Source organism: Geotrypetes seraphini, chromosome 4, assembly GCF_902459505.1.
Source record: "Geotrypetes seraphini chromosome 4, aGeoSer1.1, whole genome shotgun sequence".
NCBI classification, from domain to species: Eukaryota; Metazoa; Chordata; class Amphibia; order Gymnophiona; family Dermophiidae; genus Geotrypetes; species Geotrypetes seraphini.
In genome coordinates this window covers 144,456,248-144,474,913 of record NC_047087.1, presented here as the reverse complement: position 1 = coordinate 144,474,913, position 18,666 = coordinate 144,456,248, and the positions used below count along the sequence as shown (strand labels likewise).

Here is an 18,666-nt window from a genome sequence, read left to right as displayed (position 1 = left end):
AACCCTTGCAGTTTCCCTATTGTCTCCTGTGAAGTCTCCCCCCTCTATCTTAAAAGAGTTTGTGTTAACCTTCCATATAGGTACTTTTTTTTTTTTTAACTGTTTTAATGTAAATCGCTTAGGTCATTATAAACGGTATATCAAATGCTTCGATGCTGCTCCAACGCTCATAGAATTCCTATGAGTGTCAGCACATTTAGCATCCTGGGCCACAGTAGAAACCTCTACCGTGGCTTATTAAAAGAGGACCTTAATATTTTGACAGTGGTATAAAGTGAAGTTGACATATCTGTGTGACAGAGTGGAATAGTGAAACCAAGCCTTATATACCCATATACTCACTCTTTTCTACATTTTGTATCAGTTCTCAATGGGAAATTACATGTCCTTTCCTTTTTAGCACTGCCCAAATAAATTTGCATCATCTTTTTCTGTAGATGCTTCTTTATAGCAAAATAATGTGCATAGTTTTAAAAATGTAAAACTATGTATTTTGTTGCCTTCCTCTCCTCCTTACCTTACATGAACATCTCCATGACAATGTGGGTAAAATTAGGTGCACTGCAACATAAGGTGTGCCTGTTTACCTGTATATAGGGTAGAAATATTTCAAAGAGCCCTTTACTCCTACAATATGCCAGGAAAACATAGCACTTACTTTTATTCAACATACTGTATGTGTAGGTATTCAAAGGAGCAGGATCAGTACTTAAGTGTACATCAGTCATTATGCTTATATTTTATAAGATGAACTGCACTTGTCCACTCAAAGCTATACTTGCTTTGAAGGAGGAGTAACATTGTGCAGGAACTTTCAGGCACATAGGTACGTATGTTGCCTATGTTGCCATTATAAATAGGAGCAATATCTATCTGCCTTTCCTGTCTAGCTGCATTGTTAGAAAAGTACCCACCATATATTTATAGTTGACTGCATCCATTGCCATGAAAATAAAAAGAATTTGGTAATTGTTGTTAGATCCTTTGCATCATGTATGAAGTAGATATGACTCCCTGTGAAAAGGGTTTGTCCCCAGTAGCTGCTGGTTGAACTAAGAAGCAGTTAAGATCCTGGTATTATGTGTTTATGAAGCTCCCAGCCAGAGATGGGCAAAATGACTTGTTGGTCCTAATCTGCAGTTATCCAAATGAATCACAATCACTGATGGTAACCTTGCATTGAGGGGGAAGCTATCAAGGTGTGGTTAAAAGTTGCCTGTTATTGCACCTTAATTTACCATTGGATTCTGTAACGTGGGATCTTAATACCACAGATTACTGAATCCTATTTTAAAAGAATAAAGCTGCATGAGAGCCACCTTAAAAGCAGCGATATTCTCATTGCCAGGGAGCACTCTTGCTCACCAACCTTAGCAGCACAGAGGATCTCTAAGGGAGAAGAGTAGTAGTTAGTATGGATGGGCATAATACCATTTCTTTTTTGGTCTGCTATATAGATGTAATTTTCATTAGCTCTTCTTATAGCAAAGAACACACACACTTTTGTATGCATATGCCTTGTAGCTAATTTGTAGACTTTGTGATTAGAAAGAATGTGCATATGGTATTTTGAACCTGCTATTTGAATAGGTGTTCAATTGGAGGTAAAATAATACATATTCATTTTCATGCTTTTAATCTCTTCCCCAAATCTATACATGCCCAAAAAAGTCTCCTTTTAACTTAGCTACAAATACACATGCTGTGGAAATTTGTGCATACTTTTAGCTAAAAACAGGAGGAGGCAGTTTTTAACTAGGCTAATTTGTTCAGGCAAGGACCCAAGTGAATGGCTCTGAAAATAGCTTTCTAAATTGAGCTAAAGCAGTGGTCTTCACTAGTTTTTAAGTTAGGACCATTTTGAGTCCAAAAAAGCTGAAGGAACAAATATCTTCCTACTTGGGGCCACAACATCAACTAAAGATTCAGGAGTTCCATCCCCACCAGAACACCTGGCCTCAATCACACATTTAGGAAAGTGTCGCCCACTATCCTCTAGTCAGGACAGCAGAGGGTACTAGTGAGGACTAGATTCGGATCCCTGGCGTGTTCTCCTGGAACTAGGGTAACCTTTAGGAGTGAGCACTGGCCCAGGAGCTTGCCCAGGACCAGCCGGTATGCTGGCTGTAGTAGCCAAAATCACCACCATACTTAAACAGTCAGAGTAAAGAAAAAATAGTTTTTATTCAACCCTTTTACTGGGCTCAAGTCAGAATGGCCAGGTTGGCAATTATAAAACACAAAGAAAATCCAAATCAAGGTTTTCATGAAAAACAAAAATACAGTCTTTTCCTAGCAATGCAGTATACTTCACAGAAAAGCAGATTTGGCTAAACAGGGAGAAGGTAGACAGCCAACTTCACCAATGAGCTGTAGTTGTGGCAATTACTTGCGCTGCAGATGATCTCTGGGGTTTCATCAGACCTGGTGATAGCTCTATGCTGGTAAGTACTGCAGAAAAGATAGTTGTCTTTCTCCTGGCCGCAGTGGTGAGTGTGGTCCAGCTTACTCGAAAGAGAGAAAGTTCACACATTAGCCTTCAAGAACAAAACAAAATAAATGCCAATCTTCTTGGTCTGACTGGTATGGCTCTTGAAACTTCTCCCCCAGATACTCATTCCCTAATAGCCCACACCTGGCTGCAATTACTGCCAAACTGAGCAGTAAAAAAAGAAAAAAACATCACAGCCAAAAGAAATGCAGTGAAAGAAAAACTTCCAACACTGATAAAGGAAAAGCAGAAAAAACAAAACTCCCCAAAACTCAGCTTCTTGCTTCCTCCTGTAGAAGCTTTGGCTTCCCAGCCCCAGTTTAAACAAAACAGGCAAAGAAGAACCCTCTCCCCCCCAAACCAAACAGTTCAAAGATTTAACATCTAAGGGACCCACCTCCATAACTTCAGGAAGGTAACTGACCTCCTCTGGCCCACAGGTAGTATCCATAGCTTCACAATCTGGTGGTTCCCTGGAGACTTGGAGTAAAGCCAGTCCGTCCTTAAGCATGTCGGAGTGTGTGACGCGGTGGTTGAAGCTACAGCCTCAGCGCCCTGGGGTTGTGGTTTCAAATCCATGCTGCTCCTTGTGACCCTTGGCAAGTCACTTAATCCTCCTTAGCCCCAGGTACGTTAGATAGATTGTGAGCCCACCAGGCCAGATAGGGAAAATGCTTGAGTACCTAATTGTAAAACCACTTAGATAACCTTGATAGGCGGTATATAAAATCCTAATAAACTTGAAACTTGATGTCCACCTCTTGGCCCAACCATGGCTCAGCAAGGCACTGCTTTGCTCCCTTGGTCCTTTCCACCAGCTCCTTCTTCTGCTTCCACCACTGCTCCTGAGGCTGTTTCACCTGCTCCTCCCTCTCCTCTTCTAATAGCTGTTCCAAGCCCTGCACTTTATGCTTGGGATAGCCACGCCCGCTGTACCTGGAGCAGGGGAGGGGAACTGGCTCTCTAAGCTGTAGAGCCTGGCTTTCTCCGTACTGCTTTTTAAGGGACTGTCTCAAAACAGGCTTCTCTGTAAAAACAGTAAGCTTTCTTGGCTCAGAAATAAACCTTTCCTGAGGTGTCCTTTGTGTGTGGCTAGGTAACCAGACCCTGACTTGCTCAGCTTCTCTGCCTGAGGAATAACCAGCTAACTCCTGACTATGGCTACTGACCTGGTCAGCTCTTTTGGTAAGGGACCGTAAGTTACTGATGCTGCATTTTCTTGGGAGTAAGCCAGAATGGATTCTCTCTCCCACATGACTGGGCTAGAGTCTCCATTCTGTGAATTCAAATGACAGTGGAGAAAAAGCCACGTAATAAACAAATAGGTTTTATTGACAGAGCTCCCATTGTCTGGGAAGAGCAAGCCCTCAGAATTTCAGTGCTCTTCAAAGAGAGAAAACAAGGCAAACAGATTTATACCCTATGTGACATCATTTGTAATAATTATCATGCTTTAGAATACAATGGCACAGTTGATCACATGACTTCCTTTCCAAAAATGCCTTACGACATTGAAATCCTTAATTTTAAAGCTAAGTCCATTCTGTTAAGTTTTTAAACCCAGCAGGTGGCAGTGTTTCACTTTTTCTTTCTAAATCACTTTTGTGATCTCTGACCTTTTCAAATATCAATCATGTCAGTAAAAAGCCCTACTTCCTGCAGACTCATCTTAACTTCTGTATGACCTTCCAAGTAGCATTGTATATAAGAAACAGATTCTCTGTAAAACACCCAAATTTCCTGTTCCTCTGAGAACCTTATCCCCATGGATGTATATGAAGAATGGTGCATAAATCTATGTCTCTTAAGAGTCACAACATCAACCTTCTGAACTTCCTAGCATTAGCTGAAATGTAGAATCAGCAATTTAGACAGAGAATGCCAATCTGTGAGCTTAATCTCTTTATTACAAGGCCTCAAGGCTGAGTTTTCAAATTGTAATGTGCAGGTACTGTATTTTAATTTATTCAGGTAATTTTGAGTCATTCACAATCTCAGTTTTCATATCATCGGTGATAACTATCACACACTTATAAATTCCAAGAAATCTTCAACAATGTGCACCATCTCTTCTCTTCCACTCCCCTCCATCCATGTGGACCATCTTCTTTCCCTCCACCTCCACCTCCCCCCAGTTCCACCAAATGTTCCTCCCCACCCAGTTCCAAAGCCTCCCTCACTATGAAAACTACAAGGAGAGCACTGGTGCGGCAGTGATTCTCAAGCATTCCTCGCAGTTTCCTCTGCACGGTTCCTTTGTTGCGGTTGACCCATGAGTAAACAGGAAGTTACTTTAGAGGGATGGACCGCAGCAGAAGAACAGTTCAGAGGAGGTCACTGGCAGTGCTAGAGAATCACTGCCACACCAGCACTCTCCTTGTAGTTTTGAGGTGAGGGGGGCTTTGAAACCTGATGTGGAGCTGTGAACTGTGGGATGCCATTGGCTTGCAGACCTTGCAATGAAGAACAGTGAGCTAAAGTATGGCCAATGCAGTTTTATTATGACAAATATAAAGTAATGCGGGTTAGACTCCTTCCTAATGAAACAAGTGCAAAATTACTAATTATAATTAGCAAACAGGACATGGAGAGTACCACAATACAGATCTTCTTGTAAAGAAAATCTAGATAATGTGGCAGCACTACTAGAGAAATTCAAAGAAGAGGAGAAAGAGGTCTCCACAGAGATAAAACCAAACAAAACAGCAGCAGTGATGACTAAAGAGAGGAATGAAAAGACATCTCTGTTTAAGGAGCTGCATCTGGACAGAAATCTTCAAATTCTGCTTGAATCTAAGATCCTGGACTCAGTCAGTCAACAACTCAACAAACCACTTTAACTGTTCTTCTGTTTTATTTTATTCACAATTTTCTATACCTGACATGTAGGACTAAGCGGTTTACAGGCTATAACACAGATAAAGAAACAGAACTCCACTGATCGATAGGAAAAGGAAAATAAACCATACAAAGAAAACTAGCAAACAAACACAGGGATGTGGGGATCACCAAGTGGCAATCCAGAGTAAAATCAAGAAGAGAAAGCATGCTCAGAAAGCCATGTCATCTAGAGCAGTGGTTCCCAACCCTGTCCTGGAGGACCACCAGGCCAATCGGGTTTTCAGGAGAGCCCTAATGAATATGCATAGAGCCAATTTGCGTGCCTGTCACTTCCATTATATGCAAAACTCTCTCATGCATATTCATTAGGGCTAGCCTGAAAACCCGATTGGCCTGGTGGTCCTCCAGGACAGGGTTGGGAACCACTGATCTAGAGAGTGTTGAAATTCTGGATGGACCCCTCAGCACGTATTTCAAGAGGCATACCATTCCAAAGTGAGGGAACTACAAAAAAGAAGGCTCTATCTCAAGTGGTTCTAATTGTGCTTGACTTGTGGTAAAACCATCCCATGGTCATTCAAAGACCTAAGAACATGAGCAGGAGAATATGGTGTAGGAAATGCTAGTTGAAAAAAGTGTATAGGAGGACTCGGAATGTATGAAAAGGGATTGGCATTCCATAATGATGGTGCTAAAACAAGAACACACTGTGCCTAGTAGACTCCCAGCAAACTCAGGAGGGGCCTGGTAGTACTAATATAAAGTCATTTATAAAGCAGAGAAAGTGGGTAGGAACATATGAGATGATAGGTGGGGATGCTGGTATGTAAAGTTTTATATGTGAGAGATCCAAGTTTCCAAGTTTATTATATAGTTTGATTAATCGCCTAATCTACATTCTAGGCGATATACAAAATGGTTACAAATATCTAAAAACATAGGTAAATTATTACATAGACATACAGTGTTTCAAAAACAAAAACAAAAAAATTCATACATACAATATAGAAACAACAGGAAGATTATTTAAAGGTTACAATCTGTATTAAATTTAATATATAAGGGTAAAAACATTGGGAGGGAAGACACACATGAAAAAAAAGAAATATAAGATAAAGATGGATTGAAGGATCATTTATTCACTAAAAGCATCATTAAAAAGGAAACTTTTAAGCTTAGTCTTAAATTTGTCTAAATTCTTTTCTTCTCTTATATAGAGTGGGAGATCATTCCAAGACTGAGGAGCAGTCACTGAAAAAATAGTATGACGCCTCGTATTAATGACTCTCAGTGAGGGAATGGCCAATAAATGTTGATCCTGAGATCTCAGTGTTCTGGAAGTAGTATAAGGAATTAAAACTCTAAAAATAAAGGCGGGGGTTTGAAATATTAATGATTTAAAAGTGAGTAAACATATTTTAAATAAAATACGATGTGCAACGGGTAGCCAGTGTGCCTCCTTGAGTAAGGGTGAGACATGGTCAAATTTTTTAGCTTTGTGAATTATTTTGATAGAGGCGTTCTGAATAATTTGAAGACGTCTGATTTCTTTTTGCGGCAACAGGTTGTTAAATTTAATACTGATTTCAACAGATTGTTGGAAGTTGTCGGAGTAATAGTGAAAAGTGATCTTTACATTTAGGAAGTTGTCGGAGTAATAGTGAAAAGTGATCTTTACATTTAGCAGGGTTTGCAGTCTCTTCATGTTGCACTTAAGAATAGTCATATTGGGTCAGACCAACAGTCCATCTAGTCCAGTATCTTGCTTTCAACAATAGCCAATTCAGGTCACAATTACTTGACAGAAACACAAATGGTAGCAACATGCCATGAAATGCTACCAATTTCAAGTTGTCCATAGTGGCAGTTTGAGTTGCCATTCGTATCACACGAGCTTCAGTACATTCACCATTTGAGTACTGAGACATCAGAACATGTGACTCCTGAGGTAGATCTGTTGGCTGAAACATAACTTGTGTTGAGTTATTTAAGCTTTTATCACAGCACTGTCTTTCTTTATTTATGTCTCTCTCCCTGCTCCTGTCTCTTTCTTCCTTTCTTTCTGTCTCTCTTCCTCCTGCTATTTTTCTCTCTCTCTCCCTGGCACCCTTTGTCTGTCTGTCTTTCTTTCTGTCTGTCTCTCTGGTCCCCTGTCTGTCTTTATTTCTGTCTGTCTCTCTCCTGGCCTCCTTTGTCTGTCTGTATTTCTTTCTGTCTCTCTCCCCCCCCCCCCCACTTTCCTTTGCAGAAGCAGCAGCGGTATTTCCCTTCCCCTCCAGGTCCCTGTGAAGTAGTAGCAGCATTTTCCCCCACTCCCCATTCCCTTCTCTCCCCCCCCCACTTTCCTTTACAGAAGCAGCAGCGGTATTTCCCTTCCCCTCCAGGTCCCTGCTGAAGCAGTAGCAGCATTTTCCCCCACCCCCCATTCCTTTCTCTTACCGTGAGCTGTCCTGCTCCGTTCGGCCCTCCCTCTTCCCTTCCCTTCCCTTCCCTTGGGCTGGCCTGCTGTGGCTGAAGGTTTTTTTTTCCAAGTTTCAAAGTACCGGCGACTCCTCTCATGATCCCTGTGGTGGCTGATCCTCCTGTAAAGAGCAGCCTGCGATGGTGGCCGGCTTTAGCGAACCTCGCAGGCCGCTCCCCAACGCGATCCCGTGCGTCAGAGGGAACGTGCTACCGAGGTTGGAGAGTGGCCTGCGAGGTTCGCTAAAGCCGGCCACTATCGCAGGCTGCTATTTACAGGAGGATCAGTAGCAGCAGTGGCGGCGGTGACAGCGGCGAGTGAGGACCGAGGTGTGTTCCCTGCTGAGGACGTGGGCAGGGAGAGAGCTTGCCTGGCTTCCATGGTGAGTGAGGGCGGGAGGAAGGGAGTGGCCAGAAAGTTCCCTGCCGCTGGGTTGGCTGCCACGGATCACACACCACAGCAGCAGGGAACACGAAATCCTAAGTGCGCATAGTCTTTTATTATATAGGATTGCTTCCAAGTGATTGCTTCCAAGTTTCCATTGGTTTGCTGTCCACTCCATTTCTTTTGTTGCTGGTGTCGTATTCACAGAGAAGTTTTGTTCTTTTGTTTCTTCTGCTAGAGATGGAGAGATCAAACTGAGATAGATTCTGTTTAAGTTGATTCAAAGTTCCTGTGAATCCAACAGGTTACTGTTTTGTCTGGGCTTAATATTAATTTGTTGAAAGTGAGCTAGGGAGGAGAGAAAATCAAGATGGCGTCGGAAGCGGACGCCTGAGAGGGGAGCTCCGTTACCTTGTTTGGTCGACACTGCCTGATAGTCTTCCCCGGTCGGGAGACATGGGGAAGAGAAAGGGAGCCCTCCGTTATAACCCTCCAGTGGCGGTAGCCCAGCAGTGTTTGGTCCAGACAACGATCGCGAAGGCTTTCTCCCACTGGATGACTCAGCACTACCTAATTTGGGGGGAGAGCCCAATTTTCTCGGGCGAACTCATGCAAACAGGAAGGGCATCATTGAGCCCAGAGAAGCTGGTAACACCACCCCAACCCGGAAGCACACTGGTGGAAGGAGAGCTGGGGCAGATGAGTTCCAGGGTAGAATCCTCTGATCCCGGCTTAGGTGGGAGCCCAGCACTTGCCTCGTCAGGAGAAGGAGTGCAGGGAGAAGTTCAACAACGACCCAGTACCAGTGTAGAGGTGTGAGGTGCTTCGGGAGGGCCCAACTTACAATTTGGGGTGTTGGAAAAGCCTGCAAAGATAGACTTGGAGGCACTATGGCAAGCCATATTAGTTATGACTGCTAATCTAAAGCTATCTTTTTCTACATTATCGACTGACTATGGGATTATCTTTTCCAAAGTGGAACAGGGATTGACTATCACTCAAATAAAAGAAAAATTAGAGAAGCAGGAGATAAAACTCTCTGAAATGAAACAGACATAGTTTGAATTGGTAAAGGAAAGATCTTATATTTCTGGGAAAATGAAGAGTCTTGAAAACCAACTGAGAAAAAATAACCTGAGACTTTTAAATTTTCCCAAATCCCCTGTGATCTCTCCTATAGAGATGATTAGGAAATACCTCAAAGAAGTACTGTGTATTCCACCAGAAAATTTACCTCCTATTGTTCAGATGAAAAATCCTGTAGGAGTTTCTACTCCTAATGAGAATCAAGGAGATAAAGGGGTGGATATGGACTTAACAACTTTTTTAGAGAGCTCGCTGGAAGTTGTAACAGAAAGGAGAACCCTGTTAGTTACCTTAGCTTTGGAAAGCGATAGGGAATATATACTACGATTGTATTTCCGCCATTTAAATGATCAGTTTTTGGTTTCTAAAATTCGTATATTTCCAGTCATGTCTCAAAAGTCCCAAAAGCGGAGAAAGGAATTCTTGGCATTGAGGCCAAGAATCCTGGCCTTGGGAGGAATATTTTTGTTAAAATTTCCAGTAAAATGTTTTGTTACTTATCAAACTAAGAATTTCCTTTTTTTTGAACCCAAACAGCTGATAGAATTAATTAAATCAAAGGAGAGAGGAGTACAAATGATGTGTAACTTGCTTTACCGGCTTTAGGTAATGAAGAGTATTACCGCTTCCTTATAATGTAAGCTAATTTTCATTAAGGGTTAATTACCTGTTAATTTTCTTTTATATTAATATTGTGGACTAAGGGCTCCTTTTACAAAGCCGCGCTAACCCCCGCACTGGCCGAAAAACTACCGCCTGCTCAAGAGGAGGTGGTAGCGTCTAACGTGTCCGGCAGTTTAGCGCGCGCTATTATGCACGTTAAACCACTAACGTGCCTTCATAAAAGGAGCCCTAAATAATCAAATACTATTGTTTTCTTATTATGATTTTGTGTCTAATATGAACCATGTGATCTTTTTTCAAGTTTTATTATGCTTGATTGTAAAACTAAGAAGTTATAAATAAAAAAATTTCATAAAGAAAGTGAGCTAGGGGTAAGGGCAGAGCCAGTGGTATAAGGATTGAAGGCTGATATTAAGTGGTGATACAGCAAACATCAGCGAGATGTCATTGGCATATATAAAAACTTTTATATTGAAGGATTGAATCAGGCTAGCTAAAAGGCTAATAAAAATATTGAAGAATAAAGGAGATAGAATTGAACTTTGGGTGACCTCACAGTTAAGAGGGTAGGATTGGGAGGAGCATGAAGATGAGTGGACAGTAAGAGGTCAATGGCTGGCATACTTGGGGGTGCTTAAGTGCACCATGCAATATCGTATTCTAAAAGTTGCATATTGCTTGGTGATACATCCACGCTCACTGATAGTTACACACTAAGCAATTTAGGCGCACCGTTGATAGAATAGCACCTAGCTCTTGCAAATGAAACTGCCAATTATTGGTCCCAATCACACATGTAAACGAGGTGCACTATTGGTGCCTGAATTTAGGCACCAGCTTATAGAGGCCTTTCACATGTACAGTGATACTCAGTATAAAGAATACGTTAAACGCTATTGTTGACATTTAAATTATTATATACACTGTTATAAAAACATATGTTATTTACATTGTTTTATTCTCATAAATATGACTTTGCGCTTATCTTATGTTTTAGAACTATGCCTGTTGGCAGAAAGGGGAAATGCCCAAGTTCACTGTACATGGCCTGGCTGGAAACTCTGTCACAAGATCTGAGGCCACCTATCGTGCTAATCAGAGGAAACCAAGAAAATGTTCTCACCTTTTACTGCCAGTAATACATGTCCTTGTATATAGCTTTTATCTGAACTGGTACTGTAAATTTTAAACCATTGGTTGTAAAATAAACTTTTAACAGATATATTCTACATATTAAAAAAGGTGGAAGGAAGGTCAAATGAGAGCCAGCATATTTAAAAATGATGTGAAGAACCTTTCTGGTGAGGAGTCACATTTTGAATTGCTGATTGTGGTGCCTTCTTGTTCCTGTTTTCCTTTGTTATCTTCCAGTCTATTGCTTTTAATAGTTGCATCTTGTTGGTGGGGGACTCCAGAAGGGGGGTGGGGGTGGAAGTGGAGGGGGGATTCTGGAAATTGTAAAATTGTTTTTTTGAGTACTGTTTATGTGGCTGAACACTTTGTATCTGTGATTTACCTTGGCTCAATAAAAATCATTTAAACACAAATATGAGGTGAAGGAGGTTAGAGCTAAAAGAACATCAAACATCCTTTCTAAAATCCCACTCCACATCAATTGCCTCATCACTATCCACATATTTATTCATGACTTCAAAAAATTGTTAAAACCATGTTGACTGTACCTCATTAAGGGCCTCTTTTACAAAGCTGTGGTAGCAATGCTGCCACAGTAAATGTACCAAAGCCTATTAAATTCCTATGCATTTACTGAAAAAGCATCACTACTGCGGCTTTGTAAAAGGGGCCCTAAACCAGATCTACTTGTTTACTAATAATGGGAACCTTTTATTAAAATGTGTTAAGCCCTAATGACTTTCTTAAGAGATCAGACTCCACAGGTGACCCTTGAGGGGAGGAATGCTGGCCTAGTGCCTAACTCTCAGTAAGCCTAGTTCTAAGAGAGGTTGTAGAGGCTCAGCATTAAAGCAACCTGTGAACTACTGTCTGCCTCTGCCCACTCACTCCTAGGCTCAAATTACCCTTCACATTTCTCCAGCTGATCTTAACACAGACAATCTGCACAAACTTGAAGCATCTAATCCCCAAACCCACTCACCAGATCTGGAAACTCACCCTTTTCTCCACACCTGAAGAGGTACTGAAGGAGGATCTGCTCTGCTAAGGAGAAAAACAGCCATTGGAATAATTTGCCTGCTGGCATTCAAACTTGGGAAAGGTAGGTTATATCAAGGTAGTTCTCTTTTTTAGCTCAGCAAAATCAGTTAGGCAATAGTTTAGCCTTTAGAGTCTCTGTTAGGGTTTCATAGAAAACAGTGTTTTACCCTATATTAGTGTTTTAGGTTGCATTTCAGGGCATAATAACAGATTAGGGCCCAAATAGCTGTTGAGGAAAGGCTCTGTTTGGTACTAATTTAATTCCCTCCTGCCCACCCCAGGGCAGAGCTTTTTGATTTATAGGCTTTTCAGTCAACCAGGAATAGGGCATTACTTTGGTAGGATTTTTCTGCCCTTTCTATATTCTTCCAATTGTAAGTACTTCTGCACCACAATATGGCTGGAAAACATTGTATCACCAAAGCTACTGCTCAGGTTACAGCTTCTGTCTCTGTGCAGACAGAAAATGCTACCCAGGTTCCATGTGCAAGCTGTCTTCAGCTTGAATCCCTCATGAAGGAAGTAAAGGAACTGAGAAAAGAGGTGTCAAGACTAAGAAGCATCTGTGAGAATGAGAGCTACATCGATGAAATGGTTCATGAGAAGTTAGAGATTTCCAGCAGCGTGGAAGAAGGGTTGTGCTGAGGGAAGACAGCTGGACTCAGATTACGGAACACTGTAAGATTGGTACTGTGACACCCGAGCCCTTGAACTGACAAACCGGTATGCTGCCCTGGAAGTGGAGGAGATGAGAACACCCCAAGGAGAGAAAGGACCAAAGCTTGAAATCCCCAATATTACTGGATCCGTGACCACTAAGAGGTATAAGGTAGTGGTAGTTGGTGATTCCCTTCTGAGGGTACAGAAGAACCCATCTGCGAACCAGACATGATGTCACAAGAGGTATGCTGTCTGCCTGGTGCCAAAATCCAAAATGTTAAGGAGAGCTTCCGACACTCATCAAGCCTGATGACTATTATCTGATGCTGCTCATCCATGTTGGCACTAGCGAAACTGCCAGGTACCCCTGTGAACATATCAAGTGTGACTTTGTGGCTCTGAAAAAGAAGGTGAAGCAGTCAGGTGCCCAGGTCCATCTTCCCTGTCGAGGGTAAAGGTCAGGGCAGAGAAGCTCGCATCCTGGAGATAAATGCATGGCTTGGTGGATGGAGTCATCGAGAGCGTTTTGGCTTCCTGGACCTTGGGATGATATTACAAGGGCTGCTGAGCAGGGATGGTGTGCATCTATCAAAGAAGGGAAGAAGTGTCTTCAGAAGCAGGCTGGCTAATCTAATGAAGAGGGCTTTAAACTAGAAGTGATGGGGCAGGGTGATCAAAGGCCCCAAGTGAGTATAAGCCCTCAGGTAAGTAAATTACTGAATACCTCTACATGGATGGGAAAAGGGGGCAATAGAAACATAGAAACATGATGGCAGATAAAGACCAAATGGCCCATCTAGTCTGCCCATCCACAGTAACCATTATCTCTTTCTCTGTCTGAGAGATCCCACGTGCCTATCCCAGGCCCTCTTGAATTCAGACACAGTCTCCATTTCCACCACATCTTCCGGGAGACTGTTCCACAAATCTACCACCCTTTCCTGACCCAGCCCAATGTCTAGAAAGCAGTAAATACTAATGCTTGAAGTATGGGAAACAAGATTATGGATCTAGAAGCTGTGATGGAAGAAGATGAGTTGGATATAGTGGTATAACCATGACTAGGATGTAGTTATATCGAGCTATAATCTGTTCAGGAAAGACAGGGTAGGAAGAAAAGGGGGGGATAGCGTTATATATTAAAGATCATATTAAAGCCACGTAATTGCAGGATCTGCAAGGCAAGGAAGAGGCACTGTGGATCAATTTGGAAAGGGAATGGTGAATATATTTACATTGGTGTAATATACATGCCTCCTTCACAGACAAAAGAAGTGGACAGAAATTTAATAGTAGACATTCAGAATATATCTAAAAAAGGGGAAGTTTTACTAATAGGTGATCTTAACATGCTAGATGTTGATTGAGGTATCCCTATTGCGGGGGTCTTCTAGAAGTAGGGAAATCCTAGATTCTCTACAAGGAGAGTGGTTCAAGCAGTTGGTAATGGAACCCATGCGGGATGGGGTCATACTGGACTTAGTGCTTACAAACGGGGAAAGTGTTTCTGATGTTACAGTGGGTGATCATCTGGCATCCAGTGATTACTGCATAGTACGGTTTAATATTAAGATGGGTATAGAGAGGGCTCATTCAAAAGCAAAGTTTCTAGACTTTTAAAAAAACTAATTTTATTCGGATGGGGGATTATGTCAAGGAATTGTCTGGATGGGAACGTCTGGAAGAAGTGAAAATACAGTGGGCAAAACTGAAAGGAGTAATTCTTTTCAAATTCTCCTTTTATCTTATCAATGGCCAATACTTCCTCTGGTTCCTATTTTCTTAATTCAAATCCTTTTCAAGTTTTTGAAAGATTTTGGCTACAGTAGTCTCTTTCACATCACCTTTTAATTATGCTGGCTATCATCTGACCTTCCTTCCACATTTTGTAATAAATCTGATCTGTAATAAATCTGATCTGAATTTCCAGAAAAACAGATTCATTAACAGGCTGTTTCTGAAGGTAAATTAAGATGTTTTGGTGCTGAAAAACACCATCCCCTTAATAAAGGTTTCTAGCACCACATTAGAGTATCTGGAATTATTATGGAATCTCTGAAATACACAGTTTCCACATCACTGTACTGATTATGATTGTTCATTCCCAACCTGAATACGTTAAAAAAATATTTAAAAATGAAAACTTTGGACAGATTTGACACAGGTATCATTAGTCTAGCTGTCTCATGTACATGGCATAAGGTGGAAAATTTAGAAAATTCTACCTAATTTGTACATTTATAAAATTTGGATTCTCTCACTAAAATAATGTTGGTGGGAAGGGTAGAAAAACCAGATTAGCTTCTCTAACTTAGGGCTCCTTTTACGAAGGTGCGCTAGCGGTTTTATCGCATATACAGGATTAGCACGCGCTATAGTGCACGCTAGCTGAAAATCTACCGCCTGTTCCAAAGGAGGCGATAGCGGCTAGCGCACGTGGCAATTTAGCACGCGCTATTCCGTATGTTAAGCCCTTAGCGCACCTTCGTAAAAGGAGCCCATAAAGTAGAAGGATTGATGATAACGGTGAAAAGAAAGTGAAATCATTGTGAATATATTTGGATTTTACATTGAGTATAAATGATTAAATTATGCAAGTGATTTGGTGTTATTTTTTCAGATGCAGGGCCAGATTAAGGGATAGGCCTAGGAGGCACATTCCTCAGGTTCCTCAGTTGGCCTGCTGCCAGTGTGCTGCTCCAATGACTGCTGGCACTCTGGCTTACATCCCTGGTTCTCCCGACTCCCCCATGCCCCCACCTATCTCCTCCCTGATGCTTCAATTGAATCTTCAGGGAGCCAGCGGTGACGGTGGCAACAAGATGAGCTTGCTGCCGTCAGTCTGCCCTAGAAGCCACCTCTCTGCAGCAACTTCCTGTTCCCACATAGGAGAAAGGCAGCGTCCAGGACAAGTTGATGGCAGCAGGCTCACCTCGTTGCCACTGCTGGCTGTCCAAAGATTAAATTGCAGTGCCGGAGGAGGTAGGCATCAAGTCTGTACAACACTTCCAGTCTGTCCTTCCTTTCTGCATCAAAGAAGCTTCAGGTCTATTTTGTTCCTCCCTTCTCTGTTGGTAAATCATTCAAGCAGCAAAAAATGTAAAGTGGGAAAATACTAGATCTAAGGCTATTTTTTATCCAAGTTTATGGAATCAATTACCAAATTATCTGTAATTAGAATCTAATTTTATGAAATTCAAATGGTTACTGAAAGGTTACTTTTTATCACAAGCCTTTGGCAAAGAGATACCTACCAACGATCATATTTATTAATTTGTGATATCTTGACAGTGAGTTTCACTAGAAACAATAGAAAGTTATTGTTTTTATATAAGTACTATGTATGCTTGGATTAGATATTTCCTTTAATTTTATGGAGTTTTTATTGTTTATAATTTTGTGAACTGCTTAGATCTATTGAAAGTTGGAGCAGTATATCAAATTTTAATAAAACATAAAACAGTTTCTATGAGCCTTCCCCCCCCCCCCCCCCCCCGCCAGCTCAGCACATTAACATATGAGCCCTCATACTTTTACTGAAGCCTCATTATTTTACTGAAGCCTGCTAGTTTACCCCCCCCCCCCTTCAGTTTTTTTTTTTTTCTAGAAGTATGGTTTCCATTTCTGTAGGTTTTTTGTTGCTGGCTCTTCAACTTAGCCATGGGAAAGTGAGTGTAAAAAGAGACCCAGGAGGGTCTGTAGTATTTTAGTAAGGAGAAATGGGCAGCTGTCTGGATCTGCCATTTTCCCTTTTTCCAAGCATTTATAAAAAGATTTTCCCTCAAGGCAATGTACTAGTGACTTACGAAAATTATTGTTGTGCAGCACTTGGCTGGCCAATACCAACTTGTTTCTGAAAGCAAAGAACCTCTGCTTGAGTCTATTATGAGCTTATAAGTGTCATGATGATTATGCAGAGCACAGTACTCCGAGACTGACCTATATTTGACAGCCTCTAAGTCTGAAACCAGTACAGATATAGCTGAAAATTTTTACTTGGTTTCATTTGAGGCTATAGGGAACATCCACACAAATTTTTATTCAATTTGGACAGTCACATTGGGATAATTTTTAATATTGAACCACTTGACATAGAATGATACAGTTGTCATTTATTATGTTATAAATCCACATGAATTAAAAAGGAAATTCCCAGTTAAAACCTTAAGATGGCACTTGTAGAAAGACATGCAGTGGTGATGCAGTGGTCTTTATTAAATTTTAAGCTGGAGCCACTTTGGATCCAACTGAGCTGAAGGAGAGCCGCCAACTATCTTCCCATGCAAGGTTGTGACACTGCTGACCTGTGTGTGTCAATGACATCTACCCCACCAGCCGATCTTCAAACTTTTTATTGTGTGACTGAAGAAGGTAGGCATTTCCAAATGCATTTTCTTCATCTACTAAGAAATGCCTTCTCCTTCAAGCATATGGCTTTTCCTCCCATCCACTTTCCTCTTTGTGTCATGAGCTTGGGTAGAGAGGAAAAGAGTAGCAGAAAAACAGCCAGAATGATGGGGAGGGCTGCTCCAGTGGACTTCAGAGGCAGCCCGCCTCATGATATGCAGGCCCTCATGTTTTCTTGAGATTCTCACACATAAACTGCGGCAAAGGTAGAGAATTTTACAGTAGTTTTTTTGTAATCCTGTGGCAGTGTGATAGCACAGTTTCTTAAATGTCTTTTCATACTGCTGCTGTGTGTGCACAAAAGATAATTTAGTTGAACATTAATGTTTCTAAATGATCTGTTTCCTTAACTTCAGAAAAAGAAGTAACTTAACATTACAATTCTGGCACTGGGATATTCTCTGACTAGATATTAAGGCCTGATCTGGTGCAGAAGTGCCTTTAAAACAAATAACTGGCTTCAATAAGTATCAACTACAGTCTGTTCTCGTTATTCACGGTAGTATGGTTACCAGAAAAATTCACAAACTACAAAATTGTGCATAATGAAACACTGCACCTATAGGAAAATAGATGTTAGGTTCCAACAGTACATTTTGCACCTCAAAACTGTGTAAAGTGAATAATAGATCCTTTAGAAAAATAGTATTGCACAACCATAGTAAGCAATTAATCTGCTCATAAACCAATTCAATGTACCACAGTTTTCTCACCATTAAAAGTACAGTAATGCTGTTAAACAATACTGAGGTAATATGCTGAAATAAAATAGTACAGCAATGCTGTTAAACAATACTGAGATAATATGTTGAAATAAAATAGTAAAACCCAGCGTACGTTAGTCTAATAAAAAAGACTAATAGAGGCTGTCCTTAGGTTTAAACAAAGAAACTCTTTTTGACACCGAAAAAGTTTCACAAATCATATTTTTGTTTACATTACTTTCTAAATATGCATTAAAGAACACTTTAAATCCAAAACAGCTTGTTTGTTAAAGTCAGCCTGCATTTCTCTTCAGCATCTGCTGAAAAGTTTGTGTCCCTGTCAGCACTAGAACTCCCCCCTCCCTCCTATGCTGGAGGTCAAACCAGCTGACCCTTTCTGCTCTGAGTCTCTCAAAGACTGGTACAGTGTTTTTGTCTCTAACTATTTCCAGATGTTGCCTCTTAGGCTCCCTTTTAGTTTCTTATATCTTATATAAAACATTTGAAATTAAATACAAATCATTTTCTCACATATCATTCATACCACTTACCACACACATAATCACTTGTGGAATCCTAAACACACACACCCAACACGGTATATTGCATTCATACGATACATATAACTATCTGTATTCAAAAATATGAAACTCTATATCTTCCACAAGCCAGACTGAGAGATCTGGTATTAATTAGAGCCACGAGGCTCAAGGTGGGAAACGCAGAAAGAACAAAGAACAGACAGAGACAGAAAGTCACTGACACAAAATGGAGTCACTAACTCAAGATGGAGTTCTTAATACCTCTAGAAGTATGTTACGCATTACCTGATT

General features: G+C 41.0%; 1 protein-coding gene across 5 annotated transcripts in view; it reads left to right on the top strand.

Moving 5' to 3' along the window:
- SLC12A3 (solute carrier family 12 member 3) overlaps positions 1 to 11,140 on the top strand; it is a 757,364-nt gene extending 746,224 nt beyond the window's left edge. For all 5 annotated transcript variants that reach the window (XM_033941365.1, XM_033941364.1, XM_033941363.1 and 2 more), the window contains one exon: positions 10,885 to 11,140. In XM_033941365.1, the coding sequence (XP_033797256.1) occupies positions 10,885 to 11,026 (142 nt within the window). In that variant the 3' untranslated portion in view covers positions 11,027 to 11,140. The remainder of the gene's footprint in view (positions 1 to 10,884) is intronic.
- The last annotated feature ends 7,526 nt before the right edge of the window (positions 11,141 to 18,666 follow it).